Here is a 22,097-nt window from a genome sequence, read left to right as displayed (position 1 = left end):
TAATATTGATGGCTTGCAATATTTTGTCAAATTAAATTAATTACTTTTTTTTTAATTATAGTTTAACAATATTATGAATAATTTTATATATCATATAAAAAAATTTTTGTATTAACAATAATTCCCAATAAATTTTTTAAAAAATATAAATAATATGACTTCAGAAAAATTCTGAACTACATCTCAATATATAATTTAATTTAAATAGAATGTGTCATTTTTTTAAATAATTTATTAATTTTTTAATATGATTCGTTATGATTTTAAATGATGGTATAATTCATTGGACTTTCAAAAGAAAAATTTATATTTAATAATTGAGAAAAGATATTATTGGAAGGAATAATCTTATTAAAAAGAATAATCACAAACACTGAAAAAATTAATATTTTATAAATCGTAAAATAAATATAACAAGATAGCTCGATAAATAAGAAAAAAATATGTCAATTATTTTAATAAATATACTAGAATATAGATAAATCTTTTTTCCTAATTCAAAAATTCAAACTCCATAAATATATTATTATTACTTTATAATAATCAACATCTTCTAATATTAGAAAAAATTTAAGATTGAGATCATCTTTCAATGAAAAATAAATTCTCATTTTTTTTTTTAAACAATCCTAGCAAGTGATCTTTCTCTGTATTTAACTAATTATTTTAAAGGGCGTAGTTGAGATGTGATTGCCATGATAATTTATATTTTCTTTTATTTATTTAATTTTTTGGCGGCAGAAACTCAAATTGAAGATTGTATTTAATAGGGTGCTGACACGAATTTTGCGTGACAGGTGTCAATGAATAAATGGGCAAAAACACATGACAGTACTTCGTGGGGGTAGGGGAGGGGGCAAATTGGTAAAACGATAATTGCCAATAAATTCTATTTTTTAAAAAAAAAATACAATAAAAAATATGTGCTTGAATTGCACGATATGCCCATCCCTCATCCTCAGTGCCTCACTTTCAAAACTTTTTTCTAAAGAACCGTTAATTTTTTTAGTCTCTTATTACCAGAGATTGTTGACAGTTGACCTCACCCTGATTTCGCAATTAAATTACCAAAATAGCCCTAAATATACATGCTGTCCATTCAATCAAGGTTATGATTACATAGCTTTTGGACAGCTATACCCTTTGAAATCACGGTTAGGTTGCTTCAATTAGTGATTAAAAAATGAAAAAATTAAAAAAATTTTAGGAAGATATGTTTTTAAATATTATTTAAAAAATAGTTTAAAAATTTTATATTTTTCATAATTAAAGCAAATTAAATTTAATTTTAAGTTAGTTTTTAATATTTTTTAATCGATATTTTTAAAAAATATTTTTTAATAAAATTTCTAATAATATTAAATAGAACCTAAGAAGTTACTGTATAATTAAAATCGCACCAAACACCATTCAAGAAAAAAAAAAAGGGAAAGCAAAAGCTGAAGAATAGCGTGGACAGAATAGTAATTTTGCTTAAAGTCCACTCAAGTGGCATTTTGGTAATTTAAACAATAGCGAAGAGTCTTTGTCTTTCAATTTGTAGTTAAAATTACTCAAATGACTTTCAAAAACTTGTTTTGTCTGAAAGAGAACACAGATGCCTTCACTTTCTCTCTCTACTGTATAGTCTAGAGAGAGAAAGCAAGCAAAGCCGGAGAGAAAGGAAAAAAAGAGTAAAGGAGAAAAGATTGGCATTTGAGAAATGAGTAAAGCAAAAACCATATTGTCATTGTTCTGGTTTTCTTAGAGCGGAAAAAACCCCAAAACCGAAAAAAGATAATCTCTTGAAGAACGCAAAAATAGGACATAGCAAGAGTAGATAAAACCCAAATGCTGGTGCCCATTTGAACTGCCCTAAACATAGGATCCTGTTCACCAATCCGAGATCTTACTAATTGCTCTCACAGGTATGATCTAACCTGCATTTCTCTTAAATTGTGGCTTTAAATGATTTGGGTTTTTGGATTCTTCATAGCAATTTTGGTACATTCTACTGTCGGCTGTAGGCAAGTACTACTCTGTGTCTATGTGAATGGGTTTTGTTTGGTTTGGCATTTGAATTTGGTTTTATGAGTGTTTTGTTATTGGGTTTGGTTTAGTTGGGCATTTGGGGTTGGAATTTGATGGAATCAGATCTGTGATTCTTTTGGTTACTCCTTATAAAGTACTGGTTTCTTTTTTCGAGTTGCAGTCAAGTTCCGATGCATTTTTGTTATTGAGTTAGGTCTTAAGATTAAGATTAGTGGCTATTTTTTTTGGGAAGTTTTTGGGTGGAAAAACTAGTAGATTTCGACCATTATATAATTACTCCCATAATTATTCATTTTCTGCTTACTCTCACTTGGATTTGCAAAGTGGATAAGTATTGGTTTCCTCGTTGATTTGCATATTTGGAGTTTAACTGACATTTTAATCATCTTCATTCAATTGCCAAATTGGTAATTCTTTTACTTTTCCTCAGAAAATTTGCATTGTAGGTTTTCTGTATTAAAGTTCTGCCAGTTATGAGACTTGATTAATCAAAGAATAGGAGGATCTTGGGTTATGCATAGGGGAGAACATCTGGCTATATGAGGAGGTTAGAGAACAAGACATAGTATAAATATTGTAGAGAACAAAAATGAAATCTGAAACACCTCTTGACTATGCTGAGTTTCAACTGTCTCCAAAGCGTTCACGGTGAGGATGTTTGTTCATTGAGTTTTATGTACTGCATACCTTTCTATTTGTAGCTTTTTTTATTTATTCCTTTTCCTTTTTGGCAGTTGTGAATTGTTTGTGTCAAGTAATGGACATATGGAGAAGCTTGCTTCAGGATTGGTAAAGCCATTTGTGACTCATTTGAAGGTTGCTGAAGAGCAGGTTGCACAGGCATTTCATTCAATCAAGCTTGATGTAGAAAGACAGAGAAATGCTGAGACTTGGTTTACGAAAGGAACCCTTGAGAGGTTACTTATAGTGCTTACTGAGAAATTATATGGATGTGGTATGAAGAAATGCTTTAATTTCAGCTCAGCTTTCGATATGATTGGAACTTCCTGTTTTCAGATTTGTGCGGTTTGTCAGTACACCTGAGGCTTTGGAGATGGTCAATACATTTGATGCGGAGATGTCTCAGTTGGAAGCAGCGCGGAAAATCTACTCTCAGGTAATACTGCTATTTTATCTAGCAGATAACAGCTGCATAATAATTGTAAAGATCATTACTAAATTTGGGAACTCTTTTATTCAGGGGGGCAGAGATCAGCTTTCTGGTGCTTTAGGTGCGCAGCTCCTCCTTTTCTTTCTCCCTTTCAGTTGGTTAATTATACTCATTTATCTGGATGCAACAAAATTAAGTACTAGAATCTTCCATTTATAGCAAAAATTACTGCATAATGTCTTAAATTTTTATCAATATAGGGCAGTAGTTATATATAATGAAAGAAAATACCCAAGTCCTGAATTCTGTTACACACCTTTTTCTCATATAAAAGTTCATGAATTTTGAGTGGTTTTAGAATCTTTCATTTGCACACAATTCCACTGGAAAGAAAATACACAATCAGTATGGCTGTAGTCAAGTATCATTGCATGGAATCTAGACATTTGTGGTTGTATGGATTCAAATCCATAACTGGTGGAAAAGATAACTATTATATGCTATTTTCCTCAACAATAATATGTTCTTATTTTTATTCTTCTTTAATTAATTTTTCCTTATTTATTATGAGGAAACTGATACCAATATTTAAGTGAGAATAGCTTATTTGGGTACTGCATTCCTCTTAGTTGGTTTGGCCATTTCAGAACAGTTATGTCAAGAGTGGCCAAACTCCATATGCCTGCTTTGACAATGCAACAATTTCTAAAATACCTTTCTTTTGCAGAATTTTCTAATCTACTATGAAGTTACTTATATGTATTGTTTGATGTATGGTGCCTTGATGTCTAAAACCCTTAATAAGTGATATATATATATATATATATATATATATATATATATATATATATATATTGGTCTTGAGAACGTCTTCAGTAGGGATGGTAGATGGGCAGGTTTTCGCGGGTATCTGCCCCGCCCGAATCCTAATAGGATGGGTTTGGATTTAAAATTTTATATCCGTCCCTGTTTCAGGTTTAATACTGCATATACTTACCTGCTACTCGAACCTGTTTAGCTAAATGGGTAACGGGTAGTGGGTACTCTAACCCATTCATGTTGATGAACTTGAATTGGTTATGTTTCATTCATAATGATTTTAATGTTGTTTGTTTCATTTATTGTTAACTTTATTTATAAATTTCTTCTATGATTTATTTCACGAAAATAATTTATGAAATGAAATTATAGTATTATTTTTATTTAGTTATTTGAAAATTTAGAATATTTTTGGCCATAGTTTTTAATATTTCAGGCTTGGGTTTGGTTATCTGACCTGTGGATCTCTTATATGATTAAAATTTCAGCAAAAATATATTAAAAATTTGGTTTGGGTGGGTTTACGTGGTATGCGGGTAATGATAAATGGGTTTGGGACAGGTAGTAAAAAGATATTTTAAAATTGGGTTTGGGTTCAGATCGGGTGGTATGCAGGTATAATTTTGTGGCTTTAGACATCTGCATTAGGTGGAATAGAGGAAAATGATGCATAAAGAGTTATTGTAAGGCAAATGCCATGTAAAACACATTGCCCCTCCACCCCAAGAAAAATACTTTAAGGTCAACTTTTTGACATGATTGATTGTCCTGGCTCTTATGTTACTGCTTTGGTGAACTTATTCTCCTTATGCTAAGAAGTATCTGAAATTTAATAAAATTTTCCAAATTGGAATTATCTCTGTGAACCAAATAAAGTACATATTGCTCATATACTGACTCAGGATTTGGATAACTTGCTCCAGGTGGAGATGGATCAGGAGCGGTGGCAGGAGCTGATGCAACGAAGTAAATTTCCATTTCTAATTTTTTGGGCACCATGCTTGATTATGTTTTTTGAAAATTTTGACTAGTTTTGGAAGTCCCTACACCTGTTTGAGTTGTTGATTTCATCTTCTGTTGGAAATTTGGAATTTTAAGGAATATTGTACCTTTGATGTAATTTTTGGTCATTGATTGATTAGCTTTTACTGTCAAATCATGAAATTTATGAGAAATGGGGAGTTGCAACATGCAATTTGTTAGTTGAATGAACTATCAAGTTATGAAGCTGCTTTTTATTTGATCTTGAGATATTTCATGGATATGTGGTTTCATGGTAGATTTAGTAGTTGTAAAGATACTGTCTTAAATTGTGTATTAAGATTCTAATGCTTCTGAGGATAGGCTAGTAAATTATCATCTGTTATGGAATAGTAGAAATGCTATAGCCCATGGCTTATTATTAAGTGGATGATCAGTGATGATGATAGGAGTTAAATGGTGCACAGTATTGACAAAACTAAACCATTTGCTGCATGATACGGCCAGTCAACATATGCTTGATGCATTATGCTTCATGCTTTCTTTTTATTTTTTTGCTGTACTATGCAGGAAGGAGCTTCTACGGGCTATTGATGTACGACTTATTGCAGTTAGGCAGGATTTAACCACAGCCCTTGCTCGTGCATCAGCTGCTGGCTTTAATCCTGACACTGTGTCAGAGCTCCAGCACTTTTCAGATCATTTTGGTGCCCATCGCTTGAAGTAAGTAGTCTGGAAAATCCTTAAAACCAAATTGCTAATTGTGTGTTGATTGCATGTGCTTGTGTGCATATTGTGGCTGTGGCTTCAATTTAACAATATTCTGTAATGCCTTAGTGCTGCCTTTGAGGGGTTCAATATAGTGTTTCTTTGGTCTGGTTGAGTGGCAAGCACATGAGGAATGTGAAATGAAGGGAAAAATCTTGAAGAACTTAGTTGCTTTAGGCTTGGATTTTCTCTCTAAAATTGCAGACAAGCTAAGAATTTGACATCAATTTAGCGTTTGGCTGGATTTTATTTTTAGTTTTATAGCTGTACCAATGGCTTGTCTGTGTGAACAGATCCAACTTTGGATTGTATAAGCCAACAAGCCATTGGATGTCAAAAGAAAGTTGAATATGACGTGATAACAAGTAAAAGTGTTGGTTTTCCTTGCACATTTCTCAATGTGACCTTTATTCTGTATAACCCAGGTTAAGATTCACAACACTTGATCTTTTGCAATTCCTTTCCCAGTTTCCCAATGTGCTGCTTATTTTGTTGTGACATCAGAACTTCGGGCAAAATTCACCAAATTATAACATTTATTGCTTCCTATCAACTTTAAGATTGAAACACATTTCTCATACATCTTTTAGTAGTTTTGTTAAACAGGGGCAATATGAAAACCAAGGTATGCATCTTCTCTTTTTGCTTCTCCTAAAAAGAAAAAAAAACCTTGGTTATCTTTCTGGATCTAAGAAATCCCTATTATTTTTAGAGGTTCCCAAAAAAACTATTTTGTCTTGTCAAGCTGTAGCAAATGCTGATAAGTTGCAGCTGCGGGTCCTAAACTTAACCTAAGATATCACAGCATGCCTTTTTGATGGTTTAACTCTTCAGAAAATGAAATATCACCAGGTAATTTAATAATTTGTAACCTTTAAATGAACTTTTGATGCGCTGGCCAGACAAAAAGGTGGTATCTAGCATTCGTTGTTTAAGATTTATGGTGGGGATAATAGCGACACATCATGAAACTTCATATTTTGTCTGGATGCTGTTGGGCAATGCTGCATTATAATTTCCCTTGATGTACCTCAAGTGATTGTATTTGAGTATGAGGGGAGCCATTGGTTTCTACATAGTTGTAAATATTAGTGTTCCTTGTTTTTAGCTTTTTTCCATTGGTGGAGTAGGTTTATTATTGAGTTTGATTATACTCTTTGTGATGTCTTATTAGGGTACTAAAAACTTGTTAGGAAAATGAATAAGCAAGATAGAGTAATCTGTATATTACATTATCTCTCTTAAGCTCAATTTTCAGTATTAAATGATCTTTAGCATTTGTTTATCTCCCTTAGCATTAGCATTTCTTGTTATTTATTTCTTCTTTTATTTGTTATCCTAAAAGTTTTGGGTTGGAGCATTGGGATCCCTTCATGTAGGTCACACGGGGTCAAGCAGAAAGCATCAAGGACAATTGGAGGAAATTCTTAATGATTATGCTGAAGTGTCCTGAATGAAACATGGGACCAGTCATTATTAATCATTAATACTTGCTATTGGGACGTTATCTAAAATATCCCCACTGCAAATTTTAACATATTGCCCAAATTCAGTTTGTAGGCTGTACATTTGTTTTTCTTAAACAAGCCTGGTTGACCCCACTATTTAGGAAGAGTCTAACATCCTCCTATGTTGGAAGCTTATGACAAACACAGGAAAAATAGTTGATTTCAGATCTCATTTTGATATTAAAAAAGATAAAATTCTCTCATTTTGATATTAAAAAAGATAAAATTCTTATGTTCTCAACTTTTCCTGTCATGGTATGGCAGGTTTAATAGTTATAGGGTTTTTTTCTCTTTTCTCCAGGTGCCAACTTTCTTGTACTTCTCACCTTTTTTTTTATTTATTTTTTATTTTCATTTTCATTTTCCCCCAAAATTACAAACTTTAATTGGACCGTTATGTATTTTTTGCAGTGAAGCCTGTAACAAATTTATCTCATTGTGCGAGAGAAGACCAGACCTGATCAATCAAAGGAAGCTAGGTGTTGAGGAGCCAGTGGTCAGGGCTTCATGGGGATCTGACATGTCAATTGATGACCCATCTGAAGAGCCACTTAGATCCCATAATGTTAGGGCCCACCAATCCTCGTTACAAAATAAACACCAACACCAGCAAGCCGGCCGAGAACAACAACTAGATTTAACGCAAAGGCAACACCACTTTAACCAATCCAAAACTTCTACGTTTCATTCAAATACATCTGTACCTGCTCAATCCACTGTCCTGAACGAAAAAAAGGAAGAAGATAAGAAAGAGGAGTCTACCTGGGAGTCATCACCTAGTCTACCAAGCCAACCTGCAAGGCGGCTCAGTGTCCAGGACAGGATCAACCTGTTTGAGAACAAGCAGAAGGAGAATTCGGGTGGAAAACCTATAGCTGTAGGCAAATCTGTAGAACCGAGGAGACTCTCTTCTGATGTATCTTCTGTACCTGCAGTTGAAAAGGCTGTATTGAGGAGATGGAGTGGCGCTAGTGATATGAGCATTGACCTAGGCAATGACAAGAAGGACAATGGCTTTACAGATAGCCCTCTGTGTACACCTTCTTCATCTTCTGTATTAAGTAAAAATAACGTGTTTCCTACCCCATCTGTAGATACAAAGGATCAGAAGGTGTTGAACGATACAGCGAATTCAGTTAAGTCTGATGCCACGAGTGTTTCTGGGTTCAAAGGTCAGGGTGAGTGGCAGACACATGTTGGTGGATTTGTGGGGAAGGATGAGGAAGTGGGGTTAAAGGGGAAGGTGAATTTAAAAGATCAAGCAGGGTCTCAGGCCCAATTGAGGTCATTTACAGGTAGAGCTGAGCAGGCCACTGTTGATCTGGGGGTTAGAGAGAAGTTTAGGGGTACCTTGGGTGCAGATGAGAAGAGTAGTGGAGTAGAAGGTCATCGGGTTGTTGAGGGAAAGTGGAGAGGTAATTCAGATATAGGGGAGACTGTTGGAGTGAACAACCAGGTTGGATTGCAGACTCAGATTGGAAGTTCTGTAGGTGGGGTGGGGGATGTTGAATCTGGGAATGGAGTTGAGGATGTTAAAGCAAGGGATCAGCCATTCAGTCAGTCGCTGGTAAGGGGTTCTCGGACTCATACTGGACCTCTTTCTGGACAGCTTGAAGGTGGTTTTGGAGTGAAATTAAGGGAAGGGTCATATAAAGAGTTTGAGAGTGATCAGTCAGTTTCTCCGCAGCAGTGGAGGTCATCTACAGGTGAAGTTGAGCAAGTGACAAAGGAGGAACTAACAAAGGTGGAAGATCTTGAAGTTCCACGAATGAAGGTCCAGAAACCTTTTTCTGCAGGTCCAGAACAGACTATGAAGCTGAAAGGCAGAAGAGATGAGACTGGCTCTACTTATGGAAATAACAAGCCAGTCTTTCCTAATAAAAAGGTTTCTGAGATTCAGCAGAGCTTTAGTACCGTGGCAGCACCATCAGTAGAGCAAGTTCAGAGGGTAAGGCAATCTAAGGGGAATCAGGAGCTCAATGAGGAGCTGAAAATGAAGGCAAACGAGCTTGAAAAACTTTTTGCTGAACACAAGCTTCGGATTCCTGGAGATCAATCTGGTTCTACAAGGAAAAGCAAGCCTGCTGAGTTGCAGGTTGAACAGGCAATAAATTCACAGTACAAAAAACTGACAGCATTGGAAATATCTCCTGCACAGGTTCAGGACAAGAAGACAGAGGCTGAACCTATTGTGAGTGCTAGTGATAATGCCAATTTTAGTACTCCACCAATGAAGATAGTAGATCAGGACTGTGGCGGTTCTTTGAGACAGAATTTCTCTGAGATGAGTTTTTCAGATGATTCTAGAGGAAAGTTCTATGAGAAATACATGCAGAAAAGAGATGCAAAGTTGAGGGAAGAGTGGGGTACAAAAAGAGCAGAGAAGGAAGCCAAGTTGAAGGCAATGCAGGATAGCCTTGAGCGGAATAGAGCTGAAATGAAGGCCAAATTTTCTGGGTCTGCGGACAGACTGGACTCAGGTGCGAGTGCTCGTCAACGTGCAGAGAAGCTCAGAACATACCACTCTCGTTCTAGCATCAAGAGAGAGCAGGTATTCAATATTTCTGCTATATCTTTGAGAATTAAGTTCTGATGCTGATGAATGTTTAATTTTTGCTTTCATTTTTATTTATTGGAATTTCAGAGCTTCCTCATTTGGTAAGATTCTCCTTTTACAGCATCTGGTGGATTCCATTCAGAGTGAGGAGGATGAGGATCCTTCTGAATTTCTTGAACAGAAATATTATGGACAAGATAGATCATTAGGTGAGGTGTCTTTAACGGATGGTGCTTCTAGAAGCTCCCAAAACAAGAAGTTGGTGCTAAACAGAAATTTCTCTTCATCTACCCCTCGCACAACGGCAGCACCAGTTCCACGGTCATTAGTCAAAATTTCCAACCCCAGTTCTGGGAAGCGAAGAGTGCAATCAGAAAATACTCTTGCACAATCAGTTCCAAATTTCTCTGATTTCAGAAAAGAGAACACAAAGCCCTCTTCTGGAGTCAGCAAAACAGCAAATCGCACACAGGTGAGAACTTATGCCCGCAGCAAGAGTACAACTGAAGAGATACCTCTTGCAAAGGAAGAAAAGCCTCGACGTTCTCAGTCCTTGAGGAAAAGCTCTGCTAGTCCTACTGAATTCAGGGATTTGCCTCGTTTGAACTCCGATGATATTGTTTTGTCACCGTTGAAGTTCGATAAAGAGCAAACTGAGCAGGGCCTGTATGAAAAATTTTCAAAGAATGTGGAGTCGAAGCCTTTCCTTCGGAAGGGTAATGGCATAGGTCCTGGTGCTGGTACTAGTATTGCCAAACTGAAAGCTTCGGTGGCATCAGAGGCTTTGAAAAACGAAGAAGAATATGAAGAATCACCTTTTGAGGCAGAAGATTCGGTCAATGTAGCAAAAGAAGAAGAGGAAGAGGAGGAGGATCTAGAAACAACAGAGTTTGAAGATTGTGCTAACACTGAAAATGGTAAAACAGGGTTAAGCCAGGAATCTGATAAGATTTCTGAATCTGAGAATGGTGATTCTTTGAGATCTCTTTCTCAAATTTCTCAAATTGATCCTTCTTCAGTTACTGAACTGCCGGCTTCCGTTCCTTCAACATTCCATGTCGTGGGGTCCTTACAGGACTCACCTGGGGAAAGCCCAGTGTCATGGAACTCCCGCATGCATAATCCATTTTCCTACCCGCATGAGATCTCAGATATTGATGCTTCTGTGGAATCTCCAATTGGAAGCCCTGCATCCTGGAATTCTCACTCTCTTGCCCAAACAGAGGCTGATGCTGCTCGAATGAGGAAGAAGTGGGGAAGTGCTCAGAAACCTGTTCTAGTTGCTAATTCGTCCCATAATCAGTCACGCAAGGATGTGACAAAAGGGTTTAAACGGTTGTTAAAGTTTGGAAGGAAAAGTCGTGGGACCGAGAGTTTGGTTGACTGGATTTCTGCGACGACTTCTGAGGGAGATGATGATACAGAAGATGGGCGAGATCTTGCCAATCGGACATCAGAAGACTTGAGGAAGTCAAGAATGGGATTCTCACAGAGTCATCCTTCTGATTATGGCTTCAATGAAAGCGAGTTGTTCCATGAGCAAGGTCACCTATATATTTCCTTTCCTTATTGTTAATCGTTTTCTTCTTGTTTGCTGAGAATATTAATTTTACCTGCTTGGATCAAATTAAATTCTAGCAACCATTTCTCTTTTATTGAAAAATTCCATTTGGCAACAGGGTTGTCAACATTGTCATAAAGTTAGCTTGTGAAAATATTTTCCATTTCTAGTGTATTGCCATAGAGATTTTAATGGGGAACAAATTTATAAATAGCTAGAAGCTCAATTATTTTGCTAATGTCCTTTCCTGGATATCCTCTTTGCGCCAATTTTTCTGCTCTTGTGTTTCCAAGATTTCCAATGACAAAATTATCAATCATTATCTGACTTGTTTTTATAACAGTGGCACTGGTGGCCTTTGTGGTGCTGGTTCATTGATCTTCCATATTCTCTCTGCCTGTGGGAATTTTGAACTTCATTAATATTTTAAACTTACAATTTGGCCCATGTAAGTGATGTTTTGATATTCATATGCCAAAGTTATTGAAGGGGCATAATTAGTACAGTAGTGTTCAACTGACAAGGGAGCCTGCTAACTTTTTGCATATCTTTACTTCAAATCTTTGTGTTTTAATGTTTTTGTATTTATAAATAGTTCTCTTTTATATAAGCACTTTGGTGGAGATATATTTCTCCACCTAATTGTAGGCTTTCAGTTGTTAAGTTTTTAAATGTTCTTGTTAAGTTTTTATTCTTCTTGCAATTTTGCTTTTTGGCCTGCATATTTTGGTTATACAGCTGAATCTTGCATAGATGATGTGTCTCTTTTATTGCAGATCAAGCTATTCATAGCTCCATACCAGCACCTCCGGCAAACTTCAAACTGAGGGATGATCATATGTCTGGAAGCTCTATTAAAGGTGATTTTATTAAAATGTTAATATAGTTGTGCAAATGGTAATTTTGTTGGCTGCAAATGTAATAAATGTTTTAGGATGTAGAAATGGTCTCTTAAAGATAAATTTAAATGACTTCCCAAATGTATCCAATACATTTCCATAGGACTTGGTCTTGGTCGTTATATAGTATTGGTTATTGAACTGAAGTCGCATTGGGCAAATATAAGTGTTCCTAGCAACACTCTAGCTCAGACAAATTTGAATCTAAAACTGTAAAGGGTAAATTAGAACTCACTATTGATCAATCTAGGGTTACAAATGAGCAAAGCCAAGCCAGGGTGAATGACTAGGTGGTTTGATCTGTTCATTAAGCCTAGACAAGCATGTGGGCACCAAAACCAGTGATTAATGTTTTTACAATGGTAAGTTCACATGAGAGGGAATGCATCCTGCTTTATATGCGTAATAGATGTAGGAACAAAAAAGCTTGAAAATCTTACCTGTGATCTGAAGTTGTGTTCTTATGTTTCAACAAAGAACACTTTGAAAGTACTTCGAGAAGTAGGTATTGACTGTAAGCAGTCTTTCCATCATGTGCTCTCATGCTTGCTTGCATCTGAGTTTTGCTCAATGAGCTCAACAAAGAGGCCTATTGGTCGTGCTCTTTTTTAGATGATCTGAGCCAGATCAATTAAGAGTTCTTAAGATTTCACTTTGAAAGTAATTCAGAGGTCATTTGCAGTTCTGCTATTAATAATTGTTGCAAGTTAAATTGGCCTTCTGAAGGCATGAAGTAATGAAGGGAAGCTTTCTGTTTCTTTTGGAATTTTTTTGTTTATGATGTTATATTTACACTTTTGCATCCAAATTTTACAGCTCCACGATCGTTCTTCTCTCTTTCATCATTCCGAAGCAAGGGAAGTGACTCAAAGCTCAGATAATTACATGAGAGAAAAGTTTAGAGCCACTGCTTGGAGTATCTCAAGTGATAGGGTGTAAAGGATTATATATAGGATACAAATGCTTGTGTTGAAATACGTTATATATTGTATCGAACAAAAATCGCCGATTGGCATTCTTGTGATTTTGGTAGTCTAGGAGCATTCTTTTTTCTTCTTCTCTTTATTTGCTTTAGCCTTGTGTGATGCGTTATGAGCATTCAGACTCTTGGCAGAAATAGTGTTGGTGACCATTTTAAGAAGAGTGATGTGATTATGCGGAGTAACAGCATGTAAACAAAGACTACTTTATTTTATAATCTTCTTCGCTTTATTACTGCTAATGTTATGCTTTTCTTGTTGATAGCCATAATCTCTCTCTCCCTCTCGGATGTTAGATGTTAATTGAGAAATGGTCCAGTGAAGTGTGCCTGCTTTCAGGTTAATTTAAATTGAACGCAAACCTACATAACTAAAAGAGTGAGCGTAATGAGTTTCTACGCCATTGTAAGGTTGAAGGCTTGATGAGTAGGGGACGGTTAAGTCTAATTGACTAAAGTTATTTTCGTGGAGGTAACTCAAAACTTTAGACATTGTAACAGTTTTCATCTCTTTTGAGTTGGAGATAATTTCAACTAGACCCTGATGGATGCATAGACTAGTAAAACTGAAGAGATTCGTAGACTCAAATTATAAAGAAGAGCAGAAACTCTAAATGGGCTACTACATTTAGTTCAAGTGATAACTGGATTTATAAACTTAGAAAAATATTATAGTTTCACATTAGTCAAGTACACAGAATTGAAGGATAATATAAGCAAAGGAAAACAAGTCCAATTAACTTAAGCTATTTTAGTAGAAGTATCCTGAAATTCAATAACTAGAGCTTGCTGACAGTGAACAAAGCACCCTTGTAATCTCCACTTTTGGAATTATTTAATTGGGATTTTCATCAGTGGACAGAATCAGCCAGATGGGTCTATTATTGTAATCTTCAAATGTTAGAACGTTGTTGATCTCTTGACCATTGGACAGACTGCAAATCATTTTTAAACTTTGCATGTCTTGTATTTTTATTATTTTTTAAAATCATATAAACCCATTTATGTTTGGTCATTACAAAGTGCCATTGACCCTTTTGCGTATAGTTTTAGATAGTCTCAAAAATGCAATTGCTAATGCTGTGATAGACATTTGGAGAACCTGTTAACAACTATTTCCAATATTAAAACTTGGTCCAAGAAACATGAATTTATTATGGGAGATTTTTTTTTTTTAATATTAATTATCAGATGAATTGATTACTTCATCTTTTGACCTACATCATTAAGCATTTAGTTCCTGGCACTATTATAAAGATATTCAAAGGGCCGGCCTTATAGCCTTGTATACTGTACACTTGCCATCCACCGTAGTAAGGTAGACCAATCCATTGATTCATTGCACAAACAAGCCAATTTTATTATTTACCTATGCTTTGAATTCACATTTTTGTTATTTACTTGAAAAATAAAGCTTTGAACTCTCTTCTCAAACTAATTTATGTTTAAAATATGAACATGGATCTCTTTCTGTCAAAAGCGTTGTTTGAAACAATCAATACTCAACTTATTAATAACTTATATTATGCTTGTATGATGCAAATGCAATAAAGGAGACAAATACAAGGGTTAGGCCAAAACATAAAATAAAAATTATTTGATTGCAATGTCAAAATAATGGCATGTTTTTATGTTTAGTATATGTAAATGTTTTTATATTTTAATAAAATTATTAAAATTTTAAAAATAATTTTTTTTTTAAAAAGTATTTTTTTTAAATGATTTAATTTTTTTTTATTAATAAAATATTCTACATTAACTCATTTTCTGACTACCCAAGCACTAAAAAACGCTAAAATTACTATTCTTATTGCATCTTACAAGTTGTTGTAAATAGCAAAGAAAGGGTTAGAAAATGACGAAAACTTGGTAAGAAAACTTTTTTTAAAAAAAATAAATTTATATTTCTAACGAAAGAATGCAGATTGTTTTAATCTTTTCATATTATTTAAATTAAAACGGATAGAAATAGAGAATTTTAGGTTGAATATACACTAATACAATATAAAATTAAGATAATTATAATTTCAAATATATACTAACATAATAAATTTTTATTTTTATGATGCTCTATTTTCAAGTATTAATTATGGCATATGAAAGAACAATTTATCCTTTTCATTATATATGAATAAAGAAAAAAAAAATCTTTCTTACGTGCCAATGGAGATAATTCCTAATTAACGATATTTTTAAGGACTTATTCTCCAATAGATGAACATCTTGAATTTGCAGGCTGCAAAAACAAGCGGCTTAATCAAAGAATCTGAACATTCATTAGTCACTAAGTTCAACCTTGTTCTTTGCTAAAAAAAAGGAAAACTTGAACCTTGTTCTTTTCGCTCATGGCCTAACAAAGTTTCTCTCTAACACTCTCCCTTGCAATTTCTTTACCCCATCAAAGTTCAAACACTTTCAATATCAATGGCTGATTCCTCCTTCGAAATCGACCACTACTCCTACGACCGTTCTCGAAACCATCGTCACCGCAGGCAACGCAGGCACAGAACAACACCTGCTACTTCACACTATGCTTCACCTTCATTTACACAGTTCAGCTCTACTGAAATATCCAGGATTTCTACTCTGCGAAGGACTCCTCGTGGTTTTCGACCAACTCCGTTTGCCTCACAGAATGATATGTCATGGCAGGGTGAACTTTCATGGCAGTTTGAGCCCTCAGGGTGGCAAGATAACCGAAACTTCGGTGCAGTCTTTAGCCCGTGGACACCTGGGACACCATCAAATGCCAGTCGAGTTTTTAGAAGATCTGCCAATGACTATTACCTTTCTCGCAGTTATTATGGTGGGTTTAGAAGATTTACAAATCCATATTATGACTATAATTCTAGCTGCAGTGTAGTTACTTCTGGTAGGCTTGAGCTACAAAGCCATGCTGCTAGAGACAATGATCAGACTTTAGTAGTTCATGTAAAGAACTATAATTCAGATGGTTATGGAAAATCCCATCATGGGGTTTCAACATTTCAAACTAAAAAGAAAGAGCCAATTGGAGGTTTTAGTCCTTTGGCTACATTGGATGAACTTAGTGTGACTGATTATTACACACCCGAGGATGCTAAGAGAGAGGTGGCATGCTTATCTGAGACTGAATCTCGTTGGCATTCAGTTTCACATGCTTATATGGAACTTGAGCATGATGGTATTAGTCAAATTGATCATGGCATGTCACATGGAGGGCATCATCATCATCATCATGATCATGGGATATTACATGGTGGAGTACTTGAACATCACCATTCTGGGCATCACCGTATGAGGCATCAAGTGCATGATGATTGCAAATCAACTAGCCATCATTATGGTGCTGAATCTAATCATGGATATGATGACATTGATTGGAAATTGAGGTACGGTGGTGATGAAGAAGATGATGATGAAGATGAAGATGAAGAGGATGATGATTATGATGAAGAAGCACCAAAGCAAATTGGGCTGTTTGGTCTGTTCAAGTATTCAACAAAATGGGATGTTGTCCTTGTGATTTTGGGTTGTTTAGGAGCTCTTATAAATGGAGGCGCTCTTCCATGGTATTCTTATCTCTTTGGAGATTTTGTGAACAAGATTTCCAAATTAGATGACAAATCCCAAATGATGAAGGATGTAGAGAAGGTACACATTTTCACTTTTTGTTTGTTAAAATAACTTGTGGGAGCCTTGTGCAGCAGGGATTCCCTTTATATTCATTTTCTTAGTGTTAATTTAAGCTCGTCGTTTATTTATTTATTTATTTTTTGTAATTACAGATTTGTCTACAAATGACTTTACTAGCAGCAATAGTTGCGGTTGGAGCATATTTAGGTAAGAAAGATTATAGTATGATCACTGAACTTTTATTTTGCAAAAAAAAAAAAATCCATTTTATGATTTTCTCTTCACTGAAACGTATGCAAGCCTCTTCAAAATTTGTTAAATGTTACTGCAGAATTCTAATGACTTATTTGACAGAATCAAAATCACTTTCCTCTTTAAGTAACAAAATGTTACATGAAACAGAGATATCTTGTTGGAGATTAGTGGGGGAACGATCAGCTCATCGAATACGTACCATTTACTTGCGAGCAGTTCTAGGGCAAGATATCAGTTTCTATGATACTGAAGTCAGCACAGGTGATGTTATGCATGGAATTTCAAGTGACGTTGCACAGATCCAAGAAGTGATGGGGGAAAAGGTCAATCCTTATTTTCTATCTAATTGTGATTAAGCCTGCGAGATGTTTTTCTAATTTTAATAGGCCGGCGAAATTGTGAATGAGCTTACATTGACTGATAAATAGAAGTGATTTGTGTGAACTTCTCTTACGTAATTGCAGATGGCACATTTCGTCCGTCAGGTATGTACTTTCATCTGTGGATATACTGTTGGATTCTTAAGGTCATGGAAGGTATCTTTGGTAGTCTTCTCAGTCACTCCATTGATGATGTCCACTGGCATGGCTTATAAGGCCATTTATGTTGGTCTAGCAACAAAAGAAGAGGTATGGCACTAACTTGAAAGAATTCTGATGTGCATTCTGCTAATTGCTCAAATAAGATTGTTTAACCTTTTGTGTTGTTTCTGATTGTTATATAATTAAAGGTTTCATATAAGAAAGCTGGTGGGGTTGCTGAACAAGCTATTAGTTCAATTAGAACTGTAATTTCTTTCGTTGCTGAGGATCATTTGGCTGAGAAATATGCTGAGTTTTTGGAAAAGTCAGTGCCTATTGGGGCAAAGATTGGGTTTGCAAAGGGTATAGGAATGGGAGTAATCTACTTGGTTACATATGCAACATGGGCGTTGGCCTTTTGGTATGGGGCTATCTTGGTTTCAAGGGGTGAGATTACTGGAGGTGCTGCCATTGCTTGTTTCTTTGGTGTCAATGTAGGGGGAAGGTAATGAGTTCTTTTCTTTTTGAGACATTTTAATCTTTCCAGCCATTAGCTGTTAATGCAATGAGAAGAAATGAAATATTATCTTCTTTTTTTGCAACAGGGGCTTGGCATTGTCACTGACATATTTTGCCCAATTCGCGCAAGGCATTGTAGCAGCAGGCAGGGTGTATGAAATAATAGACAGAATTCCTGATATAGATCCTTACAGTTCCCAAGGAAGGACATTGTCAAGTGTTCGTGGAAGGATTGAGTTTAAAAGTGTTACTTTTACTTACCCATCTCGTCCTGATACTCTAATTCTCAACTCTCTCAATCTCGTCATTCCATCTTCAAAGACTCTTGCATTGGTTGGTGCTAGTGGAGGTGGCAAGTCCACCATTTTTGCTTTGATAGAGAGGTTCTACGACCCCATTAAGGGTAATTCCTACCAATCTATATCAATAGTGTAGGTTGCTTCAGACAAAGAAGTAGAGAAAACTCACATTTCATTAAGTCAATACATAAGCATATATAGCATTACAAAAGGTGCATCAGTCATCACATGTTTAGTTACTGTTTACATCATCAGCTTTTCTACCTAAAAACAGAGAGCCATACTTGGCCATACTTAGCCATACTTCCAAAACCAAAAACTAGACAAAGTACATTAATGAAAATGACATAATTTCTGCATAATGTGACAACAAAAATGTCATAACTATCATCAAATAGCAATTCTATATACGAGTGGAATTCTATTGCATTCCTAATAAGATTGTTTTTTTGATGTTATTGCAGGAGTGATTACCTTAGATGGTCATGATCTGAAGACACTGCAAGTGAAGTGGCTGAGAGATCAAATAGGCATGGTTGGGCAGGAGCCAGTTCTTTTCGCCACTAGCATACTAGAAAATGTGATGATGGGGAAGGAAAATGCCACCAAAAAAGAAGCAATTAAAGCTTGCATTGCTGCCAATGCCCATAGCTTTATCTCTGGCCTTCCATATGGCTATGACACTCAGGTAGTCCGAACACAATCCTTGTAAAATTGCAGGCATAAGATTATATACAGAAATATAGGTTAACTCTTGCTACTTTTGGACAGGTTGGAGATAAAGGAACTCAACTTTCAGGTGGGCAAAAGCAGCGAATTGCGCTAGCTCGAGCCATGGTTAAGGACCCTCAAATCCTTCTTTTAGATGAGCCCACTAGTGCCTTGGATGCAGAGTCTGAGTCTATGGTCCAGCAAGCCATTGATAAGACTTCTAATGGTAGGACAACCATTGTCATTGCTCATAGGCTAGCAACAGTTAGAAATGCCAATGCCATTGTCGTTCTTGATCGTGGCTCTGTAGTAGAAATTGGTAACCATCGCCAGCTAATGGAAAAGGCCGGTGCTTACTATAACCTTGTTAAGCTTGCCTCTGAAGCAGTTTCAAAACCTACTGGGAAAGAAATGGGTGCTTACAGGGAGGCAGAATATTCCATGTACGGAAAATCAGTAGATGATTCGAGATCAAAGAATGTGGAGGAGACGTCAAGATCAACATTAAGATCAAGGCACTTGAAATCTATGCATTTGGAGAACCAAACAGAAGAGAAAATGCAAGAGAAGCCAAAGCCAGGACAATATCAACTCTCAGAGATATGGAAACTCCAAAGACCAGAAATTTTCATGCTTCTTTTTGGCTTCCTTTCTGGTATGCATGCAGGTGCAATTCTCTCAGTCTTTCCTTTCCTTCTTGGGCTTGCCCTTCAAATCTACTTTGATCCGAACCCTTCAAAATTGAAGAGAGATGTTGGACACATCTCTTTGGCTCTTTTGGGTCTAGGAATAGGGTGTATTCTTACCATGACAGGCCAGCAAGGTTTTTGTGGATGGGCAGGAACTAAACTAACAATGAGAGTAAGAAACCTCTTATTTCGATCCATACTAAAACAAGAACCAGGTTGGTTCGATTTTGATGACAATTCCACGGGAGTACTTGTTTCAAAGCTATCAATTGATTGTATCAGCTTCAGATCAGTTCTTGGTGATCGAATCTCAGTCTTGTTAATGGGTTTATGTTCAGCTGCTGTTGGACTTGGGGTATCATTCTACTTGGAATGGAGACTTACCCTTTTGGCTACTGTTCTAACTCCTTTCACTCTTGGTGCTAGCTACTTGAGCTTGATCATAAATGTTGGGCCAAAGTTAGATAATAGCTCTTATGCCAAAGCTAGCAACATTGCTGCAGGTGCTGTTTCAAATATAAGAACAATAGCAACCTTTTCTGCCCAAGAACAAATTGTTAGGTCCTTTGATAGAGCCTTAGATGAGCCCAAGAAGAAATCTGTGAAAAGATCACAGATTCTAGGTTTAACACTTGGTTTCTCTCAAGGAGCAATGTATGGTGCATATACCTTGACCCTTTGGTTTGGTGCCTACCTTGTAAAAGAAGGCAAGACGAACTTTGGTGAGGTGTACAAAATTTTCCTCATTCTTGTGTTGAGTTCTTTTTCAGTTGGACAATTAGCTGGGCTAGCACCAGACACTACCATGGCCAGGACAGCAATTCCTGCTATTTTTGATATTATTTATCGCAAGCCATTGATAGGTAATGATCAAGAGAAAGTTAGAAAAATTGACAGATCAAAACCACTAGATATTGAGCTTAGAATGGTATCATTTGCATACCCTTCTAGGCCTGAGATTACTGTGTTGAGGGATTTTTGTTTGAAGGTCAAAGGAGGTACTATGGTGGCACTGGTGGGTGGTAGTGGGTCAGGGAAATCAACTGTTATATGGTTGATACAAAGGTTTTATGATCCTGATCAAGGGAAGGTGACAATGGGAGGAATAGATTTGAGGGATCTTAATGTCAAGTGGCTAAGGAGACAAATAGCTTTGGTGGGTCAAGAGCCTGCTTTATTTGCTGGAAGTATAAGAGAAAATATTGCATTTGGAAATCCCCAAGCTTCATGGGCTGAGATCGAGGAGGCTGCAATGGAAGCTTACATTCACAAATTCATCAGCAGCCTCCCTCAAGGATATGGAACCCAGGTAAGCTCTATAACAATCCAGTCCTAAGTGACCCAAACAACTAAAGTTATTGGTTGAATATGAATTTAGTCGCCAATGCTTGTTACAAGTTGTATTCCCTGGCAATGACAATTTTTGTTTTCTTGATTTTCAGGTGGGTCAGAATGGGGTTCAACTATCAGGTGGCCAGAAACAAAGAATAGCAATAGCAAGGGCAATATTGAAGAGATCAAGAGTGCTACTGCTAGATGAAGCAAGTAGTGCATTGGACTTGGAATCAGAGAAACATGTCCAGAAGGCACTAAGGAAGGTCTCCAAGCAAGCCACCACAGTAGTAGTAGCCCACAGGCTATCTACAATTAGAGAAGCTGATATGATTGCTGTAGTGAAAGATGGTGCAGTTGTGGAGTATGGAAGTCATGATGCCCTCTTGAATTCCCATCTTAATGGTGTTTATGCTGGCTTGGTTCGAGCTGAAACTGAAGCCACTGCATTTGCTTGACTCTTTGCGTACTGGGTTGTAAATGTTAACCATTTTTGCCAGAGCCCATTAAGGCTAGATCTGTTTTGATTGTTTCCAAATGGATCCATAAGATATTGAATATTGAATCTCTCCAACAATTCTCGTCCATAGCCACAGAATGGCCCTATATCATAATTTTTTTTTAAATATTGAATATTGAATTTTTTTTTCTTTTTAAAAAATTTGACTTAGATTAATAATCGAAATCAAAATTAAAAGGGACTATATTAATTAACTAGAATCATCTCTAACCAAACTGTCCATGACTAAATTACCATGTATATTATTGTCCTGTAGTTAAATAAATTATGGATTAAAGTAGAATATAATGAGCTCTCACTTCAAATACTGACTTTACATTTTAACTGTAAAATATTAATGTTGATGAAAGCTATTGAGCATGAGTATGACTATTTAATAATACATATATCTCAAGCACTGTATAAAACTATTAGGGTAAAAA

General features: G+C 36.1%; 2 protein-coding genes across 4 annotated transcripts; both read left to right on the top strand.

Moving 5' to 3' along the window:
- The first annotated feature begins 1,567 nt into the window (after positions 1–1,567).
- On the top strand, positions 1,568–13,457 carry LOC110658948 (COP1-interacting protein 7). Of its 3 annotated transcripts, none has more exons than XM_021816750.2 (11): positions 1,568–1,907; positions 2,478–2,679; positions 2,766–2,948; positions 3,049–3,148; positions 3,233–3,263; positions 4,885–4,927; positions 5,513–5,665; positions 7,630–9,769; positions 9,897–11,319; positions 12,113–12,196; positions 13,052–13,457. In XM_021816750.2, the coding sequence occupies exons 2-11, from the start codon at positions 2,621–2,623 to the stop codon at positions 13,114–13,116; spliced, it is 4,281 nt and encodes a 1,426-aa protein (XP_021672442.2). In that variant the 5' UTR covers positions 1,568–1,907; positions 2,478–2,620; the 3' UTR covers positions 13,117–13,457. The 3 variants fall into 3 exon arrangements, with proteins under 3 accessions (XP_021672442.2, XP_021672441.2, XP_058005124.1); XM_021816749.2 differs by having other exon boundaries at positions 2,462–2,679; XM_058149141.1 differs by lacking the exon at positions 2,478–2,679.
- A 2,181-nt stretch (positions 13,458–15,638) lies between these two features.
- Positions 15,639–21,613, top strand: LOC110658928 (ABC transporter B family member 19-like). Its single transcript, XM_021816713.2, has 9 exons — positions 15,639–16,847; positions 16,982–17,036; positions 17,232–17,407; positions 17,549–17,713; positions 17,815–18,110; positions 18,211–18,527; positions 18,888–19,111; positions 19,195–21,132; positions 21,266–21,613. The coding sequence occupies exons 1-9, from the start codon at positions 15,639–15,641 to the stop codon at positions 21,611–21,613; spliced, it is 4,728 nt and encodes a 1,575-aa protein (XP_021672405.2).
- Positions 21,614–22,097: the final 484 nt, after the last annotated feature.

This window comes from Hevea brasiliensis, chromosome 6 (assembly GCF_030052815.1).
Source record: "Hevea brasiliensis isolate MT/VB/25A 57/8 chromosome 6, ASM3005281v1, whole genome shotgun sequence".
Lineage (NCBI taxonomy): Eukaryota > Viridiplantae > Streptophyta > Magnoliopsida > Malpighiales > Euphorbiaceae > Hevea > Hevea brasiliensis.
This window is presented reverse-complemented; position numbering and strand designations above follow the sequence as displayed.